The sequence below is a fragment of the Anolis sagrei genome, chromosome 2 (genome assembly GCF_037176765.1).
Source record: "Anolis sagrei isolate rAnoSag1 chromosome 2, rAnoSag1.mat, whole genome shotgun sequence".
Lineage (NCBI taxonomy): Eukaryota > Metazoa > Chordata > Lepidosauria > Squamata > Dactyloidae > Anolis > Anolis sagrei.
This window is the reverse complement of record NC_090022.1, coordinates 161,673,166-161,699,905: the sequence shown is the minus strand read 5'-3', so window position 1 is coordinate 161,699,905 and position 26,740 is coordinate 161,673,166. Positions and strand designations below refer to the sequence as shown.

The 26,740-nt window shown below is 41.2% G+C and overlaps 1 protein-coding gene across 1 annotated transcript in view; it reads left to right on the top strand.

The window, feature by feature from the left end:
• The window catches only part of PDE4A (phosphodiesterase 4A), a 633,870-nt gene that overhangs the window by 44,495 nt on the left and 562,635 nt on the right, over nucleotides 1–26,740 (top strand). The window contains exon 2 of the mRNA XM_060763616.2: nucleotides 20,564–20,737. Coding sequence (XP_060619599.1) covers nucleotides 20,696–20,737 — 42 coding nt within the window. The 5' untranslated portion in view covers nucleotides 20,564–20,695. The remainder of the gene's footprint in view (nucleotides 1–20,563; nucleotides 20,738–26,740) is intronic.

Genomic DNA, 26,740 nt, shown 5'->3' with positions numbered 1-26,740 from the left:
CTTGGCCATTATGTCCTGAGATGACAGAAGTTGGAGTATCATATCATCTGGAGGAAATAGCTTTCATCATGGGTGAGTTCTATGCATCCAGTTTTTTGTATGCACTTTCATTTGTAATACAGGCTTTTAAAAAGTTACTGGTCCTGATTGTTCTTTGGCTTCCACCTTGGAAGCTGAAGAGTTAATTGTGGGTCTTTACTTCTGATTCTTTACTGTGTGCTGAGCTGGTTTTGCACAAGGGGATTTTTCTGCAATAGAACATTGACTTCCTTGACAGATGTACAGAAACTCATAAAAACTGCTGCTTGCAAAAATTAAGACCTGACCCTCCTGTCACCCTCAACTTGCCAAAGTTATCTGCTAATTAAATTGCTCATTTGACTCCAGAAAGTAAAGAGTAATGTTCCTTGCAAAAACTAACAGGATGCTCCAGAATAACTGAGGTTCTGGTTACTGATCATTTTTTTTGTTTCAGTGTGAATGACTGTATCTCTTTTGGTGGTGTAACAAGGGTGCTACATTGCACTTCCAGACTGTTTCAGATGTCACACAGCACAAAACCCAAGATAGGAAGACACTTGTTAGGCTCCCAGAATCAAGCCCAGATCCCTGGGAAAATGAGATTTTCATTGACTTCTTAAAATCTCATTGTTTTGGCACATTTTATAACTGGGGTGATAACCAGTTGTTCAGATGTTGTTGAATTGCAATTCCCAGCAGCCCTCACTATTCCAGTCAGTAGTGAGGAATTCTGGGGTTTGCAGGACTCCATATTATTATTAAAAACAAACAAACAAGGAAAAAAACCAAAATGTGTATTTTCATTTGCACTCTGCCTTGATGAAAATGATACCAATATAATTATCTATGGGCATAGCATTTTCTATATTTTCTGCTCTGGTGCAATATAGAACCAAAGAATCACAGTACAGTGGAGATGGAAAGGGATGTAAGGACTATCTGGTCTAATCGTCTCCCATATGGGAATATACTACTAAAGCTCTCCTAAAAATGCTCATTTAACCTCTGTTTAAACACCCTAAGAGATGGAGATTTCAGTTTAGGTGGTCTCTCTTTTATTGTCTTTTGAATCAGTTGGTTCATGCTGGATCATGAGAAAACTGACTCACCCTTATCATCTACATAACATAATAATAATAATAATAATAATAATAATAATAATAATATTAAGAAGAAGAAGGCTCTCCATGGACAGTTCCTGGGAAAAATTGAGAGCAAAATTGACAAAGAAAAAACATGGATGCTGAAAGGAGATCACACAGACAGACTACAAGCAGAGGCATAACACCGTTGCTCAGATGATTAATTGGAACTTGTGCCACAAATACTATCTGCCTGCGACAAAGAACTGGTGGGATCACAAGCCTGGAAGGGTTACAGAAAATGAACACATCAAACTACTCTGGAACTTCTGAATTCAGACTGACAAGAGTTGTAGAGCACAGTACTCCTGATCTTACGATCGTGTTGAAAAACCAAGTATGAATTGTCGATGCTGCAATCCCAGGCGACAGCAGGATTGATGAGAAACAACTGGAAAAGCTGACATGATATGAGGATTTAAAGATTGAACTACAAAGATTCTGACACAAGCCAGTCAAAGTTGTCCCAGTGGTGATCGGCACACTGGGTGCCATGCCTAAAAACCTTGGCCTGCATTTAAACACAATTGGCGCAGACAAAATTACCATCTGTCATCTGCAAAAGGCTCAGATCTGCACACATTATTTGCCGATATATCACACAGTCCTAGACACTTGGTGTCAGACGTGTGATCCAATACAACAGCCAGCATAGTGATCTTGTTTGCTGTGTACTAATTTTATGTTTATAATAATAATAATAATGATGATGATGATGATGATTAGTAATCTGCCCTATCTCCTCGAGGGGACTCAAGGGCAGTTTCCAATGAGTAACAAAAATAGCAAACATTCAAATCCCAAAACAAACAACAAATCCAATAAAAAAGAATGGATAAAATAAACTCAATATGATGTATAAAACTCACTGGAAAATAGCTAAGAATTAAACTTAAATAAGCATAATATAACACATAAACATCCCTTTAGGTGTTTAAATATGTTTTTCATGTCACCCTGAGTCTTCTCTTATCCAAGCTGAACATACCCAGTTCCTTGACCAATTCCTCATAAGGATTGATTCCCAGATCTAGGATTATCCTCATTGCTCTTTTCGGAACATGTTCCCTCACCTTTGCTCTGATTTGGGCTAATCATGCAGTAATATCCCTTCTGCTTCGTGATATGGTTACAAGGATGATCTCTGAAAGTTTTTGATATCATGTGCATTCTCTGTGATTCTTTCTATAGCCACTATTTCCTAACTGTCTTCTTTTGTTCCACTTTCCTACACATGGTATCAAAAAGCCATGAACCTGTTGCCTGGATTAACATTAAAATGACACAGGCTAAGCAGGGGCTGACAAAAGCCAGTTAGGGATCAGTTAATTAAGCTAATCCTTGCTGTGCACGATGAATAAGTTGGTGCATGATGAACATGTTGGTGTTCCTGTATCTATTCAATCTCAAGAGCAGTGGTAACTAATTAATAAGCATCTGAATACAATGGAAGGTAACAGCATGCAGCATTAACTGTGGGCCATATTATGACTTATAAATATGGACAAAAGTGCTGGTCTGGTCTAAGGAAACTTGGGTACAAATTCCCAATCTGCAATGAGTCTCACTGAGATAATGTGCAATCTGATGGCTGACGATTTACAAGTTAATCGCTGGTATTGTGTTGCATTAGAACAGTGTTTCTCAAATTCTGCTCCTCTGGGTTTTTTGGACTTCAGTTCCTAAAAATCCCAGCTGTTTTACCAGCTGTTAGGAATTGTGGAAGCTGAAGTTCAAAACATCTGGAGGAGGAGGAGCAGAGTTTGAGAAACAATGCATTACTCCACAGGCTGGAGTTAATTTCTCTAGCCATGGAAATCTGCTGGCAAGTCACACACTCTCAACCCTAGAAAACCCTATGATAGGATTGCTTTAGAATCGCAGTAAGTCAGAAAGAATGTGAAAGCGCACAAATACAACAATATAGTGTTGCATGGATGAGTTATGGTTGTGCAATAAGATAAAGTCCACGGAGGATTGTATTCTTTAGTTACAATATAGGTCACTGGTTGGAATAATAAATTGAAATTGCAGACATCCAGGTTCAAATTCCAATTCATGAAGTCCTTAGATTGACCTCGGGAGTGTTTAAAAACTATTTACAAACTCTCAACCAAGTATAACAAGAAATGAAGGGAATGAACATGTACATTACCTTTAGTTCCTTGGAGGAAAAATGTGAGCTATATATGGAATAAATTCCAAAGAAATCTGTGCTGGACTCCAGTCTCAATGCTGCAAAATGACTTTCTTTTAGCATTGCTTGCTCATAAATAGGATGTGAAGTTAGCCTGGGATAATTCTTCATTTATTGGATGTAAATGCAGGAATACGATTGTGTCAGTTTATTGTTTTAGCATAATTATTGGGTTCATGGCAACACAGAAACCTATGAGCAAAGTGATCATGGGATGAAATGGTCAAATGCTTATCAGTGGAGATTCCTATTGTTTTCTTTAATTGATGTGTCATATTCTTTTGCTTTTTCTAATTTGCTGGTGACGTTTTGCATTTGTAAGTCCGACAAAGGACACAATGAAATCAGCAATAGAATAGCTGCCATATGTTTTAACTGTTTATTTTATTTGCCCGAGTTCTCTATCTTCTGAACAACCAGAAAATTGCTCAACAACATATTAATATGGACAATTAATACACAGGAGAGTTAATGGGTTTGAAAGTCCTGAGGAGGAAAGAAGGAAAGTGTACACTTTGCTCATAGGTTCCCATGATTGCTAAGTCTCTCAGGTTTCCAAATTCCCTCCAGTGGGGCTTATATTACTCCAATCCATTAGAAGGGTGGGTTCAAGGTCTGTTTTTTTCCCTTTGAGGAGATTCAATTTGTTGTGGTTCACTTGGGGAGCAAAATCTTAGATTCTCATCTTTCCAACGGTTGTTCTCCCATTGCTGAGCAGGAGTATTTGGAGAAAGGCTTGTCACACTTGCAGCTCAGGTAGTGTGGTCCCATGTGTTTGCACTGGATAACCAGTCTTGCTAGAAACAGGAGATGGCAAACTCTAAAGCCGCTGGAAACACTTTGTGGAAGATGTCCCAGTCCCTTCAGAGACAGCCCTGTTTGTGAATCCAGGCTACTATTCTGCATGTTCCCACCTCCTTCAAGATGAACTGAACCACCTCAGCTGGGCTCTCCAGGCCAATGGATACTCTACCTCAGACATCAGAAGAGCTGCAAGACCAAGAACAAGCCACGAGAATAAAGACGAAGATCCACCCAGAGGAAAAGTGTTCTTGCCATACATCAAGGGAACCACTGACCGCTTAGGGAAGCGGATGAGGAAACACAACATACAAACTATCTACAGACCCACCAAGAAAATCCAACAAATGCTACGTTCAGCAAAGGACAAGAGGGATCCTCTCATTTCTGCAGGAGTCTACCGTGTACCATGCAGCTGTGGAGAAGTCTACATAGGGACCACCAAACGCAGCGCCCAAACACGAATCAAGGAACATGAAAGGCACTGCAGACTACTTCAACCAGAGAAATCAGCCATAGCAGAGCACCTGATGAACCAACCTGGACACAGCATTTTATTTGAGAACACAGAAATGCTGGACCACTCTCACAACCACCATGTCAGACTGCACAGAGAAGCAATTGAAATATACAAGCATGTGGACAATTTTAACAGAAAGGAGGAAACCATGAAAATGTACAAAATCTGGCTACCAGTATTAAAAAACTCTAAAATTGCAACAGCACAACAACAGAGAGGAAGCAGGCAGGCACATCTAATTACCTCTCAACAAAAGTTTGCTCCAGGCACAGTCCACCCATTGTATGCTAATCAAGGTGGTCAGTTGAAACGTTCACACCTAGCTCCAGCAGACAAGAGTCCTTTGTCTCACCCTGGTCATTCCACAGATATATAAACCCATTTTCCTAGTTCCAACAGACCTCACTACCTCTGAGGATGCTTGCCATAGATGCAGGCGAAACGTCAGGAGCGAATGCCTCTAGACCATAGCCATATAGCCTGAAAAAACCTACAACAACCCAGTGATTCCGGCCATGAAAGCCTTCAACAATACATATTCTGCATGTTGTTTTGATTCCTCAACTTCTGACTAATGCCCTAGCTCTCAACATCTAGACTGTTGATCTATCACATGGCTTCTAAGTTCCCCCTGAGAATTACACAAATGCTCTCAGCAAGAATACACTCCCAAGGTCCATATTAACAACGAACACTGCCACTCAGTCTCCAGTCAGTGCTCTTCTTTCCACCAAGATCATGGCACAGCATGATCTCTAAAAACTTGTCAGTATCAAAAATGTTGCCAATCTTGAAACTTTTCTCAAGGTTCCTCTGTTTCATGAATCTCACACTGTTATCGTTACGAGTGGCAAGATTGGGATGCTTTCCACTTCTCACCAGTGCTGCTGATGTAACCCTGAGGAGCCAGCTCCTAGTCTGAGATGAAATATATTATGTCTGTCTCCCTATAGGGCTTGGGGGATGTCTGGATCTTTTAGCCATCTAGTAGTTTTAAACATCTCAGACACTTTGACTAACTAGGGATGCTAATGATTACACTATGTAACAAAATTTGAAAAACAACAACACTATTCTTGGTTTGAAAGGGTTATTTCCTTTTTAATTGTGCAGTACTTACTTTGAAAGTAGTGGTTATACTCAAAAACTTTGTTTTTTGTGGCTGCCAAAAACTATGTGTAGTTTGTTGAGACTCTATGAGATATTCATTGAAAAACTATAGCAAATTATCGCTGCAGGATGTGCCACATTTTTTTTGCAGTTTAATAAACGTTTTCGATGTTTTAATGATAGAACCAATTAGGAAATGACATTTATAACCCAGAAACAAAAATCGTGTTACATAGTTATTAAGACCTTCTAAGCATTCAGCCCATTTTTTCAAAACAGACAGTGCAAGTGTCCATCAAGTATTATCTTAACAAGCACAGGGGAACAAATGCTGGATATCACAATGTACTTTTGGAGCTGATTGCATACACAATGAGATCCTTCTCCTGGCAGTATATCTTCCAGGTGAGAATAATGAGAAGGCCAATGCTTCAACGGTGCCCCATGAGTTCTGTAGCAGCTTTTATAATTTGCTACCTGTTTGGCCTCTAAGAAACTTCAGGTAATACATTAACAATGTGCCATTAAAGACAGTTCAAAATGTTCTGTTCCAGGGGCTGGAGGACAGCAAAATTTTTGGGACTTTATGACAGGGAAGGGGGAAAGGTATATGTATCCCCCTACTTTCCTCTGCTAATTAGAGTTCTAGGGGTTGCTTTGATTTGCTTTTCCTGCATGGCAGGTTGGACTAGATGACCCATGTGGTCTCTTCTAGCTAAGTAGTGGGATGATCCCTGCCATTACAGCCTGATAATGGCATAGTGGCTTCAATATTATTTATTTATTATTATTTATTAGATGCACTTATTGACCGCCATTCTCAGCCCTTACGGGCGACTCATGGCGGTGTACAGTACACATAAAAAGACAGTTACAGAGGCCAGTATCAACAACATATGACTATACAACAAATACAAACTACATAAAAATCCGCTTCGTCTCTTAGTAGAATCATAGCCAGTCTCATTTTCCTTATACCATTCCAGTTCTCATTACCGTAATGTTGTTGCTTAGCACTTAATTAAATGCCCTCTCGAACAGCCAGGTCTTAAGGCTTTTTCGAAAGGACATGAGGGAGGGCGCCTGTCTGATGTGTGCCGGGAGAGTGTTCCACAGCCGGGGGGCCACCACCGAGAAGGCCCTCTCCCTCGTCCCCGCCAGCCGTGCCTATTATAGTTCTTTCCATTTGTGTGTTTTGCAAACCGTCACTATCCGTCCCTTCCAGACTGTCCAAACTGCTAACAAAGAAAAGAGATCAGGTGAGATACTTGAATCTTTGAACTCTAATCCTTATAGCTTGGCACAGTCACTCCTGAAAGCTTAAATAATCAAAGCTCACCAACTTACAGGCTTCCAGTTACTTCCTGACACCACAGCCTTCTCACTCAGGTGAGTGAGAAACTCCAGTTGAGGATATGCTGGAGTTTCTCACTCACCTGGCATATAAAAGCCTTGACTGCTCGCCTCTTAAGGTCAGTGGTAGTAGCTCACATTTTTCTCTCTCATTGTGGTTCACACACTCTCAATTGAAGCCCTTCCTCAGGGGCCATGCCAACCTATGTGCCTCCTTGGCCCTTTCTTGTCCCTTTGTGCTGAATATCCTCATTAATAGGCTATTTGAATGTGTGGTCATTTGTGATCTTAGAATCATAGAGTCTTAGTTGGAAGAGACCACATGGGTCATCTAGTCCAACCACTTGCCATGCAGGAAAAGCACAATCAAAGCAACCCCTAGAATGCTAATTAACAGATGGCCATCCTTCAAAACTATCTTTATGATGCAGTCACATTTGTCTAATGAATCGGTGATGTGGCAGCATTCAGTTGTGTGGCTCACTTTTTCTCATCTTCAATAAAAAGATCCTGTTGGTATTGAAGATTCAAAAGGTGAGCTTTTAAAAACAAGATAACCCTATGGTGAATGAGAGAGCTTGGTATTCTCTAGGTTTGTGACACTCCTTGGGCTTCTACTTGGAATATGCCAAGGATTTCTGTTTGTCTATCAAACATTTTGACTACTATCTGGACACCAGTAAAGGACACCCGGCATTTGCATAATCTTTTTGAAGGTGGTGTTAACTACTATCCACCTTACCAATAATATTGCAAATAAACTTCTATCACCGGTCATCTGAAACCACTCTAGCAAGCTGTAGCTACATATTTGGTGTTTGTGGGTAACATCCCTTTGAATTTCATTTGCAAAGCAGTAAACTCGGTAGAGCCCATCACTTTAACCAGGCATTGTAGTTTGGATGTGAGGGCTCACATGGACATGAATTTTGGATGTCTATGTCCATGTGAACACTCCTGTCCAAACTGCAATGCCTGATTAAAGTGATTGGCTCTACTCGGCTCACTGCTTTGCAAATGACATTTGAGTGGATGTTACCTAGGAAGACCAAATATGTAGCTACAGCTTGTGTGCTAGTGATTACCTACTTTTCCTCCAGGCAAGTTGTCTGGTTATTGCTTATAGGAAATTGTGGTTCTCCAGGTTGTCATCTGTAAACTCATACAACTCACCCTCCTCCTGAGTGTAGACTTTTGACAGTTTCCTGTGAACAGAAAATGAGAGGGAATGTGGACATCCCAATGTGTGAACATGGGAAATGCTGGGCTATCACCAGCATTCTCGGTTTAGCTTCAGAAGCTCCCTACCATGCTCTGCACAGGTGCAGAACAATTCATGTGTGTAAATTCCCAGGTGGCCACTTGAAGAACCACATTGACAGTAAGCAATCTGCCTTTTATCTGTTTGTTATTGTTGTGTGTCTCCAAGTTGTTTCTGACTGATGACAATCTTATTACAGGGTTTCCTTGGCAAGACTTTTCCAGAAAAAGTTTGCCATTTCCTTCCTCTGAAGCAGAGTATGACTTACTCAAGGATTCCCAGTGGAGTTCATGGTAGACTGGAGATTCAAACCCTGATCTCCAGAGACTAGAGTACAATAAAACCACTACACCACCGTTTACATACCCTCGATCCCCTCTTCCTTCTATGGTGCTGAAGAGATGGGATCCACGAGGATTGGTGGGAGGACAGAGGACCAGAGAACAGTTTTCTAAATTTAGCATTGGAAGACGATTTCCAATCTATCCTCTTTTTGTGCCCTATCTTGGCATGTCAGGGACTCCAGGACTGCTGTAAAACACAGATAATGACTTGTTTTCATTTTAAAACATGCAATGCAAATGACCTGGCTTTAACCTGTATCTATAAAAAGAGATAGGTTTCAATTTTATAAACACTTGATAGGTTTTGTTTGCCTGCTGACATAGGACTCTTGAAAAGGTTTGTTACATATCACATTCTTTTCCAGCCTCACTCGGGATACATGGCATGGGGAATGCATTTGTACATAGACTGAAGGAGATGATATTCAATGGAAGGTGTGCCTTAAGGCTGTCCCTCTTCTGTTGTGTCCTAAGTGTCAGTCTAACAAGGCAATCTTATTTAGACTGAGAGCTGAATGGACTTTTATTTCAGAAACAGTCCTTATGAATCCAGCTTCATTTTAACTTCCTTTCTAGCTTTTCTGCCTTCCTCATTTACAGTGGTTCTGTGAAATGTAAAATTGCAACAGTATCTGTAAAGAGGCTAAACATTGCAAAAACTCAGAGAGAGGTGAACAACCACTGTGCCTGGATTGTAGGCCAATTTTGTGTCTCTGGATTAAAAAAAACCCCCAATTTTCCATTAGCTGTGTGACTTACTTTAGAAAAAGGTCATGATTCTTTTTCTTTTCTGGACTCACCTTACCTTGCCTTCCTTTGCTGCCCTGCCACTGCTATACTTTGGGTAGACCAGCAAATCTGCCTGTCCCAGAAGGTAAGACAAGGTACAGAGGAGTGGCAACACCTCACGAAAAGATAAGGAACACAAAAGGAGGACACCGGTTTGTATAATATCATATATGGTAGTTTCCATGTGCAGATAATTTCTGTAGATTATCTAGAGAAACAAATAGAATGGTTTCCAGTTGGCAAGGGGTAGAGTTAGGCAAGGATGCATTTTATCACCCATTCTAATTAATCCAGGACATAGTATATGCAAAGTGAGATTTAATTCAGATGAAGGATGTGTGAAAATCAAAAGGAAGGATATCAGCAATTTAACAAAGTAGCAAAGACTTTAGAATGGATATTGAAGAAAATGTAAAGGTATGGTTATAACTGAACATTGAGAAAATAAAAATAACGAGAATAGATGACTAGCATGAAATTAAAGTAAATTATAAAGACAATTACATAGTTAAAGATTTTCCATACCGTGGCTCAATCAGAAATCAGAATGGAGGCTGTATATAAGAAATCAGAAGAAGATTATGACTTGGAAGGACAACTATGAGGGAGTTGGACAAGATAACCAAGTGTAAATATGTATCAAAATATAGATCAAGTCACCTGTGCTGTGCCACTGCAATTCTCATCTCTATGGACAATGAAGAAAATGGACAAGAAGAAAATCTTACATGTCTCAGAGGTGTTCTATGGATAATATAGTGCTAAATAGAGAAATGGGTCCTCAAGCAAACAAGGCCTGAGGTTTTCTTAGAAACTTAGATGAACAGACTTAGCTGTCATACTTTGAATATATGGAAAAACATGACTCTTTGGACAACGATGCTTGGGAAGGTAGAAGGCCATAGAAAAAGATATTATTTATTTATTTATTTATAGTATTTGTATACCACTTTCTCACCCCTGGGGGGACTCAAAGCAGTTTACACATAAATAATGGCAAGATTCAGTGCCTTACATTGGGCACCGATACGATGCCAATACAAACAATTACAATAGTAAAACCACAATTAAACATAAATCACAATTAAAACAATAAAACAGTCTCGTCAGTCAAATCACCATTCCAGTCAGTGTCCCTCTAAAATGCTACTTCTTACTTTCTTAGGTGATCCTTCGTAGTCCGAGGATGATGGTCCTCCAAGTTTAGTGTCCTGGCGGTGGGTTCGTAGGTGACTGTGGATCCCTATTCTTGACCTGCATCTTCTCCTGCAGTCAGGGCATCAGTTACTGGGTGGAAGGTGGTCCCGGTCGGGGTTGGCTTGACGTGCCTTCCTCTTGGCACGTTTCTCTCTTTTGCCCTCCGTTCGTGCCTCTTCAAATTCTACAGCACTGCTGGTTAGAGCTGACCTGCAGCTGGAGCGCTCAAGGGCCAGGGCTTCCCAGTTCTCAGTGTCTATGCCAGAGTTTTTAAGGTTGGTGCCAGGAGGGATGGAGCGGATCTTACTTTATTTGGGAGTGTGTTCCATAGGCAGGGGGCCACAGCCGAGAAGGTCCTGTCTCTCGTCCCCACCAAACGCATTTGTGCTGATGATGGGAGCGAGAGCAGAGCCTCACCGGATGATCTTAGATTACGAGATGAGACGTAGGGGTGTATGCATTCAGACAAGTAAGCTGGGACAGAACCATATAGAGCTTTGTAGGTCAAAACCAGCACTTGAATTGGACTCGGAGATGGACCGGCAGCCAGTTGTGCTGGCATAGCAGGGGGCTGGTATGCTCCCTGTATGTCACCCCAGTTAGTAATCTGGCTGCCGCCCGTTGGACTAGCTGAAATTTCCAAACCATCTTCAAAAGCAGCCCCACGTAGAGCGCGTTGCAGTAATCTATTCGGGATGTAACCAGAGTGTGGAACACCGTGGCCAGATCAGACTTCCCAAGGTACGAGCGCAGCTGGTGCACGAGTTTTAACTGTGCAAATGCTCCCCTGGTCACTGCCGAAACCTGGGATTCCAGGCTCAGTGATGAATCCAGGATCACTCCCAAGCTGCGAGCCTCCGTCTTCAGGGGGAGTGTAACCCCATCCAACACAGGCTGTAACCCTGTGCCCTGTTTGGCCTTTCACCTGACCAGAAGGACATTACAAGTTGATAAACCTAGTGAAGGAAGCCACAGCCCCGAGTCTCCAAGTCCTGAGCACGGCTGTTGATGCCCAGGGACCTCTGGGGTCACTCATCCATAGGGTAGTCATAAGTTGAAGTTAATGTGATGCAGTTAATGACAACAATCTGAAGGTGCAAATGAGAAATGATTCTTGTGATTGAACAAGAATTACAAAATATCTCATTTGTTCATGGAAGATGGCAATCAGGTAACTTTTGTGGGTCCTGAATCTGGTACTCAGGTGCTTAACTATGGGTGAAGGACTACAGGGTCCCTGCTGCCTTTTCGCATTGTTCTTATAACCAGACTTGACCTGCATAGTACTTCAAACAGAGGACATTTTTAGAAAAGGGAATGCCTTTTGGCAACTCATTCAGTAGAGAACTGCCGTTTGTAAAATATACATTGCACTCTATATATGGACGAGGCTGCAGCTCAGGGAGCACTTTGCTGGGGAAGGGGGAAGTGACAACCTGTGGTGTCTGAATCATATTCCTTACTCTTTCCTTGCACACTGACTGGCTATGAATTTTATCACCATCCTGAAAGTCAGCACTTTCTTATTCCCCATAAAGGTCATTACCTGTAAGGGAGAAAGAGTAATGTTGTACACTGGAAAGGATATGATGCAACCCTGGTTTTGTAGATGGGGTCGAATGTCCAGGAATGAAACAGCAGGAGTCTCTGAAGAGACATTTCATTCGCAAACTACATCCATATAAAATTTTAGTACTTTACTGTATCTATGTCAGTAGGCTTTGGTGGAAATGTGCCATGGCCTTCTGGGGCTCCCTAGCTGTAAGATGCTGGGATAATAAGAAGCTAAATACTGCTGCAGAATATACCCAGGTGTGCCTAACAGACTTATTGTAGGGAACATATCTGCCAACGCAAACATCTCCCACTCTCTTCTCAACACCCACTGACAGTTTTTTTTAAGTGCTTCTTTTAATGATAAAAAGAGATGAATTCAAGCAGAAGGTGCTATGAAAAGCTGTGTGTGGAATTTACCTTACTTGAAAGGTGGAGAAGCCTGTAGAGGCAAGAGATATATACAGTGCTTCTGGAAACAGAATATTACAGGATTGTACTTTTTAGAGCTGGGCCTCATCGGGAGGGATAAGGATGTAAAATGAACCCTGTTGGACCAGTTCAGACTTATGTCTTGACCCAACATTTAACTTCCACAGTGACCAACCAGTGCAGTTGTCATTTTCTAACCCTTTAAATGTGGTTACTTATTTTGCATATTAGAATCATAGAATCATAGAGTTGGAAGAGACCTCATGGGCCATCCAGTCCAACCCCATTCTGCCAAGAAGCAGGAATATTACATTCAAAGCACCCCTGACAGATGCCCGTCCAGCCTCTGTTTAAAAGCCTCCAAGGAAGGAGCCTCCACCACACTCCGGGGCAGAGAGTTCCACTGCTGAACAGCTCTCACAGTCAGGAAGTTCTTCCTAAGGTTCAGATGGAATCTTCTTTCTTGTAGTTTGAAGCCATTGTTCCGTGTCATAGTCTCCTGGGAAGCTGAAAACAATCTTGCTTCCTCATCCCTTTGACTTCCTCTCACATACTTATACATGGCTATCATATCTCCTCTCAGCGTTCTCTTCTTCAGGCTAAACATGCCCAGCTCTTTAAGCCGCTTTTCATAGGACTTGTTCTCCAGACCCTTGATCATTTTAGTCGACCTCCTATGGACACATTCCAGTTTGTCAATTACTCTCTTCAATTGTGGTGCCCAGAATTGGACACAATATTCCAGGTGTGGTCTAACCAAGGCAGAATAGAGGGGTAGCATTACTTCCCTATGCTCCTATTAATGCAGGCCAAAATCCCCTTGGCTTTTTTTGCCGCCACATGACATTGTTGGCTTATGTTTAACTTGTTGTCCATGAGGACCCCAAGATCTTTTTCACACGTACTGCTCTCGAGCCAGGCATTGTCTCCCATTCTATATTTTTGCATTTCATTTTTTCTGCCTAAGTGGAGTATCCTGCATTTGTCACTGTTGAACTTCATTTTCTTAGTTTTGGCCCATCTCTCTCTATTATGCACATTGTTGTTAATATACATTCAAATTATGCAAAATTAGCACAATCATTGCATTTATTTCTACCACTTTGCGTCAACTTTGGTATCATTTTGATTTTCCAAGAGAATTTATAAGATTAAGATTATAAGATTTATAATTATAAGATTTATAATTCTGGACTTGGAATAGAGGAAGAGAAGTTAATATATTTGGTCAGTCATGGAATTTATCATACAATCTTGAGCTGTCACTACTACTCAGCAAATTTACCTTCCAAGGTTGTTGTAGAGATTAGTAACAGGACAGGAACCATGTAAAATGATCATATATATTCCTATTATGGTAAATAATATTGACAACCACTACCATATTACTGTATTATCTTTAGATCATTAGAAGGTTTTGTGCCATCAGTTTCTTACGTACAGCAAAAAGTTCATTGAAAAGATAATGTTTGCGTTTCTGCTATTGATCTCTGTTGGTTTTCTGTCTTGGCCCATGGTCTTCAGATTCTTCACTTGTTCTCTGTTCTTTCTGGGTATCTCTTCTAATGTCAGTTACTCTTCACTCCTCATATAGTCAAAGTCTGTAAGCCATACCCCGGCTCTGACATCAGTTATCATGTCCTAGCAACAAAAAACAATACAGATGGTAAGTCATTGTCCTTATGGAATGGCATACGGTATCCCTTGTGTGGGATTTATATCCATCTGTTTTAGATGTGTTTTCGTTCTATTTTGATGTTTGATTTGAATTTTCTTGTTAGCTATTTTGTCATTTTCAACAGAAAGGTCAGATATCAATTTAGTAAATAAATAATTTGTGGATAGATGCAGTGAGATGTTGAATTGCATCATGTTCTGTGATTTGCCGTGGTGAAATAGTACAAACTTTTGCACACTTTTGAGTTCTGTAGCTTGGTGACAGAAAAGATTGGAGAGTGCAGAAAAAGAAAAAAAGGGGACCAATTGAAAGACTAGTTCAGAGGTCTTTTTTTTTTTTGCAAGTGTAACATATTTATATCTGAACATCTGGATACCCAGTTATGCAATTTCTTAGCTCTCTGTGTATGTCATTAATTCCTTGAAAAGGCATTATTTTTCAATATTGTTGCAAAGACAGGCATTATAGATTTCTTTCACATCTAGCTTTGAGTTCATGGTGTTCATGAGGTCACTGCTGCATCTGTAATGGCTATTATCTTAGGCCAGTGGTTCTCAACAGGCCCGTAGCCAGGATTTTGATTCGGGGGGGTGGGGTGGGGGTGGGGGTGAGTTTGATTGGGGGTGCTGAGTTTGATTCAGGGGAGGTTCAGGAACTACCCTAGCAAACCTTTTGTATCATTATCCCAATATGCCCATATATGAGGTCCAACAGACCTCACTACCTCTGAGGATGCTTGCCATAGATGCAGGCGAAACGTCAGGAGAAATGCCTCTAGAACATGGCTCTATAGCCCGAAAAAACCCACAAGAACCTAGTGATTCCAGCCATGAAAGCCTTCGACAATACATATGGGATATATTGAGCATGGTGATCAGATAATGATATCAATAAACATAACAGTTTAAATAATGTACCAGTAAGGCCTTCTCGCGGACCACCCTGAGAATTTCGGGGGGGGGGGGGGGTGAAGCCCCCCTGGGCTACGGGCCTGATTCTCAACCTTCCTAATGCCGCGATCCTTTAATACAGTTCCTCATGTTGTGGTGATCCCCAAGCATTACATTATTTTCGTTGCTACTTCATAATTGTAATTTTTCTACTGTTATGAATCATAATGTAAATATCTGATATGCAGGATGTATTTTCATTCACTGGACCAAATTTGGCACAAATACCTGATACGATCAAATTTGAATATTGGTGGGATTGGAGGGGTGAGGGTGTTGATTTTGTCATTTGGATGCTGTGGTTGCTGTCATTTATAGTTAACCTACAATCAAAGAGAATTCTGAACTCCACCAACAATGGAATTGAACCAAACTTGGCACACAGAACTCCCATGACCTACAGAAAATATTGGAAGGTTTTGGTGGGCATTGACCTTGAATTTTGAAGTTGTAGTTCACCTACATCCAGAGAGCACTGTGGACACAAACAATGATGGATCTGGACCAAACTTGGCATGAATACTCAGTATGCCCAAATGTGAACACTGGTTGCATTTGGAGAAAATAGACTTGACATTTGGGAGTTGTAGTTGCTGGGATTTATAGTTCACCTACAATCAAAGAGCATTCTCAACCCCACCAATGATAGAATTGGGCCAAATATCCCACACAGAATCCACATGACCAACAGAAAATACTGTGTTTCTGATGGTCTTTGAGGTCCCTCTTGACACCTCCTCATGACCCTCCCAGGGGTCTTGACCCCTAGGTTGAGAAACGATGTCTTAGGTTGCCTTACAAAGATGATTTGATATTTTTATGGAGTAAGAAAAATGTTATCCATAAACATTGATGGTATGATGCCCAATGGTATGATGCCCAATAGCTTCTATGTCAGGAGTGGTGGTGAATCCCTTTTAGGTTTTAGTCTGAACTTCAAAGAACCATTGAATATACAGTTTTGAAGGTATGAATCAGCACCTTGAATAGCTTGTTAAGTTCCAACTAAAACCCAAATAGGATTCACAGCACCTTTGAGATGTTAGCAAAATGGAACCTTCATGATCACAGACAATGCAATCCTAAATACCAGTTTGTTGTGTGGCATAATAATTACTATTTTCCATCATGCCTCGTCTTTGGGATTTTTCTAAACTACCTCATTCTGATCCTGGGATTTGAGGCCCCTCTACCGCTCCTGGGATTTGTTGGTGGTCTCTCATCCAAGTACTAAACTAATGCTGACCCTGCTTAGCTTCCAGGACCATCCCTCCCAAAAATGTAAGTCACAGGATTGCACCACAGTGGTTAAAATGGAAGGATTGTACTATTATTATACAATGTGAGAGGGCCCTGGATTAAGGAACCCCAGAAGGCTGGTTTAGCCCTTCTTTCATGTGGTATAAACATAGATACAATGGCATTTCATTCGTTTCTAACTATTGCAGTCTCTTGTGCAGTTAGTTACATTTTTCTTTTTGCTTTAGATCTCCAGGCAGGTGCTAGTTAGCCTTTATCTGCTAATGTTTCACTGACCCTGTCTCTTGCCATGGGATCTGTTGTCCCCTTTGGTTCTTGTGATCTGCTGGTGTTCACCCCGCCCCCAGTCAGCTGGAAAATCTTGACAATTTGTGACTGCCTTTCTTCAGGGAATATAAATGTTGCAACCTGCTGTGAATAAAATTTGACACCCGCTATCCCTCTCTCACTTTTAATATAGCAATGTGCTGATCAAGAGGCAGGCTGGCACTCCACCTCCTGGCCCCTTCCAGCCATGTCCAGCAATGTGTGGAACGAAGACAGTCTGTATGACTTTGCAGCAGTGTATACACACCTAGCCTCTTTTTAGAATCACACTGTTGGAAATTGCAGTCCCCCAGGGTATTAGCCCTTTTGGGAAAAGAATATGAAAACTAAAACCGTTAGGAATCAGCCTTTTTTTTATTAGAGTAGCAAATAATACTTCAGTCTTACATTGCTTGTCTGAACATATACTGACTTTCAATATGTATTTTAATAATTTTATCTCTCTGTTTTAACTCTGCTGTTGCAAGGAAAGCTGGTGAATTATTATTATTATTATTATTATTATTATTATTATTATTATGCTATCACATCTTCCCCTATCAACCAGTGCATACCTTGAGATCTTCTGGGGACACACTGCTCTCTCTCCCCCCGCCGCCACATGCACGGTTGGTGGGGATGAGGGAGAGAGCCTTCTTGGTGGTGGCCCACTGGCTATGGAACTCCCTCCCAAGGGAGATCAGCCAGGTTCCCACCTTGTCCTCATTTCGTAGTCAACTAAAAACCTGGATGTTCCGGTGCGCTTTTGACTAAGCAGCTCACCAGTAACTTTCTTGTCACTACTTGAAGTTCTGCACTTTACACCAACCTGCACTTTACACTGGCATACGTCCTACCTCAATATATGCTTGACAGTATTTCCTGTTCAGTTTACTGTACTGTTGCACTTTCCTGCGCTCCTGTAAACATGTATTGCACTCATTGAATCTGTACCTCAGCTATGTTTCTTTCAGCCGTATTGTTTTTATATTGCTTACAATTGTATTGTTATTTTTTTAATTTGATGTTTTAATTGGTTAAAGTGTTTTACATGTGTGTTTTAATTGTAATCTTGGGCGTGTCCCTTGTAAGCTGCCCCGAGTCCCCTAGGGGAGATGGTTGTTATTACTATTAGTATTAGTAGTAGTAGTTGTACTAGTAGTAGTAAGACAAGCAGCTCCAGATTATAAATTTAGGAAAAAATACTAATGGCTTTTGTATTTATATATTCTTGGCAACTCCACATCCTAACTAGCTAATGAAAGGAATCAAATCATGGCAGGAAGACAGGAGAAGAAGAGGAAAGTGAAGCGATTTCTTCATAAAGGAGAAGTGATCAAGACTGAGAAGACTGTCTTTATATAACCAATGAGCATAGGTTTTGTGGATCATATGGTCTATTTTTTGGATACACAAAAAAGTGAGAAAAACAGAAGAGTTTCATATGCAGGAAATCGCTCTTATCAGCAAGGGGTAGGGAGATTGCTGGAATTTTCCAATATTCACCACATTCATCTTAGAGCTTCTCCACAGGTCTTAATTTAAACAATACAGGAGCCCCTGATGAAAATATGCTAGACCTGAAGGAAGTCCAAGGTTCAATCCTTGGCATCTGTCCTTTAAAAGAACTTAGCTTGGAAACCTGGAGAAGACTTCATCTCAAAACGCCAAAGAAATTGAGAAAGACAGTGCTAAGTTAGATGGATCAATTAAGATCCTTTCAAGGTATATTCCTTTGGTAGTAGCAGGACCATGTGGGGAGCAGAGTTATGAATAATACGTGTATCTTGTGCCTTCAAGAGTTAAATGGAAGGAATTTTAACCTGCGATGCTCTCATGCATTGTTAAAATTACCTATTGCCATGTGAGCTGAACTTGTTGACACTTCCTCCTCCACACAAAAATTAAATATACAAGAACTCTTTTTAGTCTGGCACCCTACCTATGCAGGAGATAATGGTTGGGTAACAGTGGACTGACTCTGGAGACGAGTGTTCAAAATTTCCACTCAGCTACGAAAACCTACTGAGTTTCCCTGGGCAAGTCACACACTCTCAGTCCCAGAAAACTCTGGAAGTGTTGCCTTAGTGTTGCCATAAGTCAGTAACTACTTGAAGGCACACACCAAGGTTTTCCCAAACATGCATCATCGCTGGTAGCTGATCATTCTCAACTGAATGTGTAAATTGATTTTTCTGCGGTATGTTGTTCTAAGGCGAAATGAGATTTCTTTTTGTGATACTTTTTTGAAAATGAGCCATCAGAGTGATGGAATCATCTCTGAATTGGTCCATTGGTTATGTTAGGATCTTTTACTTAAAATATATTGCTGTGTTTAAATTAGAGTACAGTATGATTTTTGTATACAATGCATTATGAGGTAAGGCTCTGTTAGGAGAGGGAGGAGAACATCAAATTTTGGGAGTGACTGGTGATTGGTTGAAAGGATGTGAAACAAAGTGGTAAAAGACTAGCTGTTAGCTAGAGAGAAAGACAGATATTAGTCTGTCGAAGTTAGGAATTAGTTAAGATGTGTGAGAGGGATTAGTTAGCTGCAGAACAGTTAAGTTTTACCTAGGATTATGAGGAGACAGAGAAAAAGCTAGTAGAGTCAGTTAGGATTTTGATGTGTTAAATAAGTGAGTTTTTACTTTATTGTATAACCTGGAGTGTGTGGCACAGAATAGGTGACACCTTTGGGTCAGTAAAAAATGCTGGTCTCTCTGGGTTGTTGTAGGTTTTTTGGGCTATATGGCCATATTCTAGAGGCATTCTTTCCTGGCGTTTCGCCTGCATCTATGGCAAGCATCCTCAGAGGTAGTGAGGTCTGTTGGAACTAGGAAAATGGGTTTATATATCTGTGGAATGACCAGGGCAGACAAAGAACTCTTGTCTGTTGGAGCTAGGTGTGAATGTTTCAACTGACCACCTTGATTAGCATTTGATGGCTTGGCAGTTGTTTGGTCTGGCTTGCTGGTCTCTCAATTTTTTGTGTAGAATTTCAGCAGAACTTTATCATTTCTAATATAAATATCCTTGCAGTTAGCTTTCACCAAAAGCTTTTCATAAATCCAATTTGATTTATACAAGGATAAAACTGTATGGTTCTTTACTTTTTAAACCTTTTAGTGCACATGTGTTCTGGACAGAGCTGTTATTATTACTCAATTACAATGATGCTTTGAATCACATAGTTTTGTTTGCATTTGCTCCATGCACACATGATTGTTTTTGTTACTGCTGGGTTTTCTGTATTTGCTGATTTTGTCAAATCCTCTGGTTTTTAGCTACAAAGTTGTGGCCTTGCCACCATGCTGTACTGTAGCAGGTGACCCTAAGGACGCTACTGGTATTTCTATTTAATTATATTTGTATTGTACATCTGTGCCTCTCAGAATGCTAGAATAGTGCTTTTGGTTAAGTTCAGGCATATGGTGCCTGTGATTTGAGGGTACTGGCATCTATTTGTGAGATTATAAGATGAAAGGAACCCCGAGGACACCTGGAATGTGCCCACAAATGGTACCGGCAAGTAATGGGACAAAAAGAGGTCCCTACATATGGTGTCATAGTGGTGGGATATATAGAGTCCCCACAGGCTTTTCCTTTTTTTAAATTTCCCCCCTCTTTCTGTTCCCCTTCCTTCAGGTCTTTGCTGAATTTGGCACATTACTTTGCCTACTTCCTTGGCCCTACCAAGACGACTAGCAGCTGTAATGGCTGCTGGCTGGTGAACTCAGAAAGTTCCCAAACCCAAAGCCTGCCAAGCCAGAGGGGGACATGAAGAAAAGCCGCAGCGGTCTTGCGGTGACTCCGGATGAGGTAAGAAGAGAACCAGCTGTCCTAAATGGACTTTGTATTTCTTAATATAAGTTACCATGGCTTTGCCATGTCATTCTGTGAGTTTCCTCCTTATAGGTCAGAAGAAGTGGGTAAGGTGGTGTAATGCCCCTGTTAAAGTGCTGGGAAGATGTAGTCTCAGTTCCTGTTTGAAAGATATGTTCTTCCTTGTGAAAAATGAAGTGAGAACAGATGTAAGAGAAATGTACAGCACCTCCCGGTAGTGAAACAAGACTAGTTTCTTGCCAGATTTACAACTATTTTTTATTTATCATGTTCAGTATACAGTAACAAATTGAGTATACAGTTATACTCATGGTAGTCCACGCTCTGGTTACATCCCGTATAGATTACTGCAACGTGCTCTATGTGGGGTTGCCTTTGAAGACGGCCCGAAAGCTTCAAATGATCCAGTGTGCGGCAGTCAGGTTGCTAACAGGAGCGGGGCTCAGGGAGCATACAACTCCCCTGTTGAATCAGCTCCACTGGCTGCCAGTCTGCTACCAGGCTCAATTCAAAGTGCTGGCTTTAGGCTATAAAGCCCTAAACGGTTCTGGCCCAGTCTATCTATCTGAACGCATCTCTCCCTACGAACCCTCCAGGAACTTAAGATTGTCTGGAGAGGCCCTGCTCTCGATCCTGCCTGCTTCGCAGACACGTCTGGCGGGGACAAGAGACAGGGCCTTCTCTGTGGTGGCCCCCCGGCTGTGGAACTCTCTCCCTAGGGATATTAGATCAGCCCCCTCCCTCCTGACTTTCCGAAAAAGAGTAAAAACGTAGCTCTTCGAGCAAGCATTAGGAACAGACAAACTAGAGTTGGAAATTGATCCAGGAACGGCCAAGACAATGTAACGGATGAAGATTTGAACGAGAGGACATAGTTTCTTTTTAAATTGTTTATTATGCACTGTCGTTTATATTTAATTGCACTTGATGTTTTTGCTTTATTAATGCATGTATTTTGTTTCGGCATCAAATTGTGCCGACTCTGTATACCACCCTGAGTTGCCTTCGGGCTGAAATGGGCAGGATAGAAATAATGTAAATAAATAAATAAATAAATAAATAAATAATGCATACAGAAACCACAAACAAAGTTAAAAGCTTGGTATTGTACTAAATTTCCTTTGACAAGAAGCTGGTTACTTGGAGTGGCTCTGGTGTCGCTGTAAGAAGGTCCTCCATTGTGCATGTGATTTGCAACTGAAATGACAGATCAGTGTGGCCCATTTGCACTCATAAAGCTCCAGTCAAGCTTTTCATTTTAAAAATAAAAAATAAAGCATACCTTGGTCATTTATCTGTTTGCCTATTGCTTGTAACTTGACCAATAATAGTGAAATGAAACCGGTTTTGGTATTTTAATTTGTTTTATTTAAAGGACAATGTCATCCTGTGAATTGGGAGTGAAGAAAGTTCATGGTAATGTCTCAGGTCTTATTTCTTAGGCGATACCTTGAGGATGATTGTCTTCCAGATGTGGATCCATAGGTGGCTGTGGAGCCCTATTCTTGATCCGCATGTTCTCCCACAGTGACATCAGTTTCCAGATGGAAGGCGGTCCCAGTCAGAGTTGGCTTGATGTGCCCTCCTCTTGCACATTTCTCCCTTTTGCCCTCCATTCATGCCGCTTCAAATTCTGCAGCACTGCTGGTCACAGCTGACCTCAAGTTAGAGCGCTCAAGGGCCAGGGCTTCCCAGTTCTCGGTTTCTATGCCACAATTCTTAAGGTTGGCTTTAAGCCTATCTTTAAACCTCTTTTCTTGTCCACCAACATTCTGTTTTCCGTTCTTGAGTTTGGATCAGAGTAACTGCTTTGGGAGACGGTGATCAGGCATTCAGACAATGTGGCCTGTCCAGTGGAATTGATGGCGGAGGACCATTGCTTCAGTGCTGCTGGTCTTTGCTTCTTCCAGCACAGTGACATTTGTGCGCTTGTCTTCCCAAGTGATTTGCCAGATTTTTTGGAGGCAGCGCTGATGGAATCGTTCCAGGAGTTGTGTATGATATCTGTAGATAGCCCCATGTTTCACAGGCGTATAGCAGGGTTGGGAGGACAGTGGCTTTATAAACAAGCACCTTGATATCCCTATGGATGTCCCGATCCTCAAACACTCTCTACTTCATTTGGAAGAATGCTGCACTCTCAGAGCTCAGGAGGTGTTGTATTTCAGTGTCAATGTTGACTTTTATTATTATTATTATTATTATTAACTTTATTTGTACCCCGCTAGCATCTCCTGAAGGACTCGATGCGGCTTACACAGGCCGAAGCCACAAAACACAATACAATAGAGAACATAACACAACAATAGCAAAGCAAATCAAACAATAAGCAAAATAACAACAATGGCAGTACATCAGGACATTATTAAAAACTGGTTCGGCCGGCGCACTGGGGTACAAGGGTTAAAAGTGCTGAAATGGCAGGAGGCACGTAGGATTAAAAGTGCGGTGTGCAGCGACGATTAGTTATGCTAAGGTGCTACTAGGACTTGGGGTGGGGATTCCTAGTCTGAGAAGGCACAACGGAACAGCCAAGTTTTTAAATTCCTTCTGAAAACGGCTAGACTAGGGGCCTGTCTGAGATCCTTTGGGAGGGCGTTCCAAAGTCGGGGGGCCGCCACAGAAAAGGCCCTGTCCCGTGTCCCCACCAAGCGCGTTTGCGACGTGGGTGGGATCATGAGCAGGGCCTCTCCAGATGACCGAAGCGAGCGTGTGGGTTCGTAGATGGTAATGCGGTCACGCAGGTAGGGTGGTCCCAAACCGTGTAGGACTTTTGTGGAGAGATGGCTGCCAAGGTAGTGGAAATGGTCAACATTTTCTAATGTTACACCATTAAGCTGTATTTCTGGCATTGCAGAGGGATTGGCTGGTGACTGCTGGAAGAGCACTTTGGTTTTCTTGATGTTCAGTGAGAGGACGAGATTCTCATATAGAATATGAAAGTGCAAGCAGCTAAAAGACATTTATCAGTTAGAAAATATGCAGAAGTATACTTTAAGGAATGGTAAAAATGCAAAGAGAAATACTTATCATTTGGAAAATAGGCATGAATTTCATTGCACAAATACAAAAGCAAAATTTAGATATGTTCAAAGGATGGGATGAAAATCATAGACTCATAGAATCATAGAGTTGGAAGAGACCTCGTGGGCCATCCAGTCCAACCCCCTACCAAAAAGTAGGAAATTCGCATTCAGAAAGGCATTAGCAGAAATGTAGAAACAAGACCTTTCACATTCCTCTTTGAAATCCATGGTCCCTGTAGTTTTCCTTACAGCAAGATAATTCTGTGATAAGCCAATCGGGTCTTTTTCTTTTTCTTGTGACAAGGAATGAGCGAGATGGTACAGGAGTGCCCTCTGCTGTTCCTACTGCAGGAAGATTATACTCACTTTCACTATTTCAAAATTGCCATACTGTGTATTCATTGCACACTTGTTGCACCCAGATATTCCTCACCTGTATTCAGAAAATAAATGACCATACAAGATCATAACCAAGGGCCAGGGTGAGTTAGCCAGTAGTGACAAAGACTGCAGCTCATATGAATATTTTTTAGAGGAAATCCCAATTGAATATATTATTGCCTTCTTCTGAGGCCCTATCTACACTGCCACATAATGCAGTTTTATAATGCAGTGTAACTCCATTATACTGCATTATATGATTCTGTACTGCCATGAAAAGGGGGAATGCCAGTCTAAGAAAAGACTGTAATAGACCCAAGGTTTAAATCCCACCCCCAGCAATGAAGTTTATTGGATGATCTTGGGTCATTAATTCACTGGCCAACATACGTTTTGATGCCTCAAATGTTTGCCCTGTTCCTCAGTATATTTGACCTGTTGATTCCAAAAATAGCATGAGTTTCCCCCTATCAGCTCTTGTATTAGTAACCTGGTACATTTTGCATTCCCTTTGTAGTTTGAAACTGAAAAACATATGATGGCTGGGAAAACACTAGGGAAATCATTTATTTATTTTGGACATTTATATCCCACCCTTCTTACTCCTGAAGGGGGACTCAAAGCAGTTTACAATCAGCATTCATTAGATGCTACACAAACAATAACAATAAAATCACAGTGAAAACATTAACTAAACAATAAATTAAAACATTCATTTAAAAACGAACAAATCCACGACCAAATGCACATCCAAAGTCATAGTCCAAGATCTGTCCATTGTCAATCAAAGAAATAGTATGCATGATTAATGCTGCGCTTGCTGTTCAAATGCTCAGTCCCATAACCATTGTTTAAGCTTTTTTTCTAAAGGATAGTAGGGAAGGGACCAACCTGATTTTAACGGGAAGTATGTTCCACAGATGGGAGGCCACCACAGAGAAGGCCCTGTCTCTTGTCCCCGCAGGTTGCGCTTATGAGGGTGGCAGGACCAAGAGCAGGGCCTCCCCCGACGATCTTAAGCTTCGAGGTGGATCTTAGACGGAGATACATTTGGACAAGTAAGCTGGGCTGGAACCATATAGGGCTTTATAGGCCAAAGCAGCATTTTGAATTGTGCCCAGTAGCAGACTGGCAGCCAGAGGAGCTGACATAACAGGGGGGTTGTATGTTCCCTGTATGCCGCTCCAGTGAGCAATCTCTGTTGGTCAGCTTCCCCCCTTTGGGAGGGGAAGGAGATGACTCATGCTTAAGCATGTTGTTGTTGTTGTTGCTGTTGGCTTTTAGACTATATAACGTTTGAGAGCCCACCTGGAAGGCTTTTCCTTTGAAGTATACCTTAGTTCAAGGTCTCCCAAGTATTCAGTGCTGTGGATTTGATTTGATTACTGACTGGAGAGCAACGCTAGGTGGAATTTGTTTGGATGTACAATCTACCCCTTGAGGGGATGCTGAACCCCATCAGTGAAAGGAATTTAAAGCTTCTCTGCTGCGTATCATCAGCTCTATCATTTACCACCAAAAACATTGATCTTATAGCAGTAACATGTCAGTTTCCCTAGCAGATACTAGAACTATACCCAGCTCTGGGTCTGGACATTATGTCACCAGTTTGAATTCCTTGGAGGAAAGGAAGGATATAAACATTCATTGGTTTGAGCCTCATAGTTTGCAGAATATTATTTAAAACATGTTGTTCGTTTATTGAGTTTTATTAAAAGTAACTTGTTTGTGATTATTGCTCACTTGACATCAGCTCCACAGTCATTTTCAGTACAGATAAAGGCATTCCTTTTCTTTGTTATTAATGGATGCATCTATTCGGGATGCTTTTTGAGAGTCAAAAATTTCTTAAGTTGAATAAAATTTTGGAAAACTGGGCAACCTGAAGGTTAGGCTGACTGTTGAAATGACCAAAGCAAATGTTTGAAGCAGCAAAGCCTGACTTTTTCCCTTTTATTTATAGAAGACTCAGCGAAGCAATGCTCAGCAGAGCATACAGCTTGTGAGCCACCTCTCCCTTTGCAGTGTCATCCAAAGTCTTATACAGGGATGGAAAAAAATAATGTTAAATAGGTCCCAAGTGTGGGCTTGGCCTCATGTAAGCTGCTCCGAGTCCCCATTGGGGAGATGGTGGCGGGGTATAAATAAAGATCATCATCATCATCATCATCATTATTATTATTATTATTATTATTATTATTATTATTATTATTATGGCTCTACTTTCTACAATGTGCATCTTAAGTCCCCTTCTCTGAGTAGAGTGGCAAAGAGCAAGAACTTAATGCATCCTGAAAAACCTAGAAGAACTTCTGACCCCTCTACTGTCTCAATCATGGGACAGCTGCTGGCTTTTTAAAATGCCTAGATGGGGAAATAGTAGCAATGATGGATCCAATCTCTAAGATACCTCATTATATACATATATGGAAATGAGCTGTTCCAAAATCAAAAACACTCCTGGTCCTAAGCACTTTGGATACAGGATACTCAATCCGTCCCTAGTATGCACACATTTTTATGCCTGAACACCTTGTCTAAAGTCTTACAATCCAGTATGAACACGATCAAT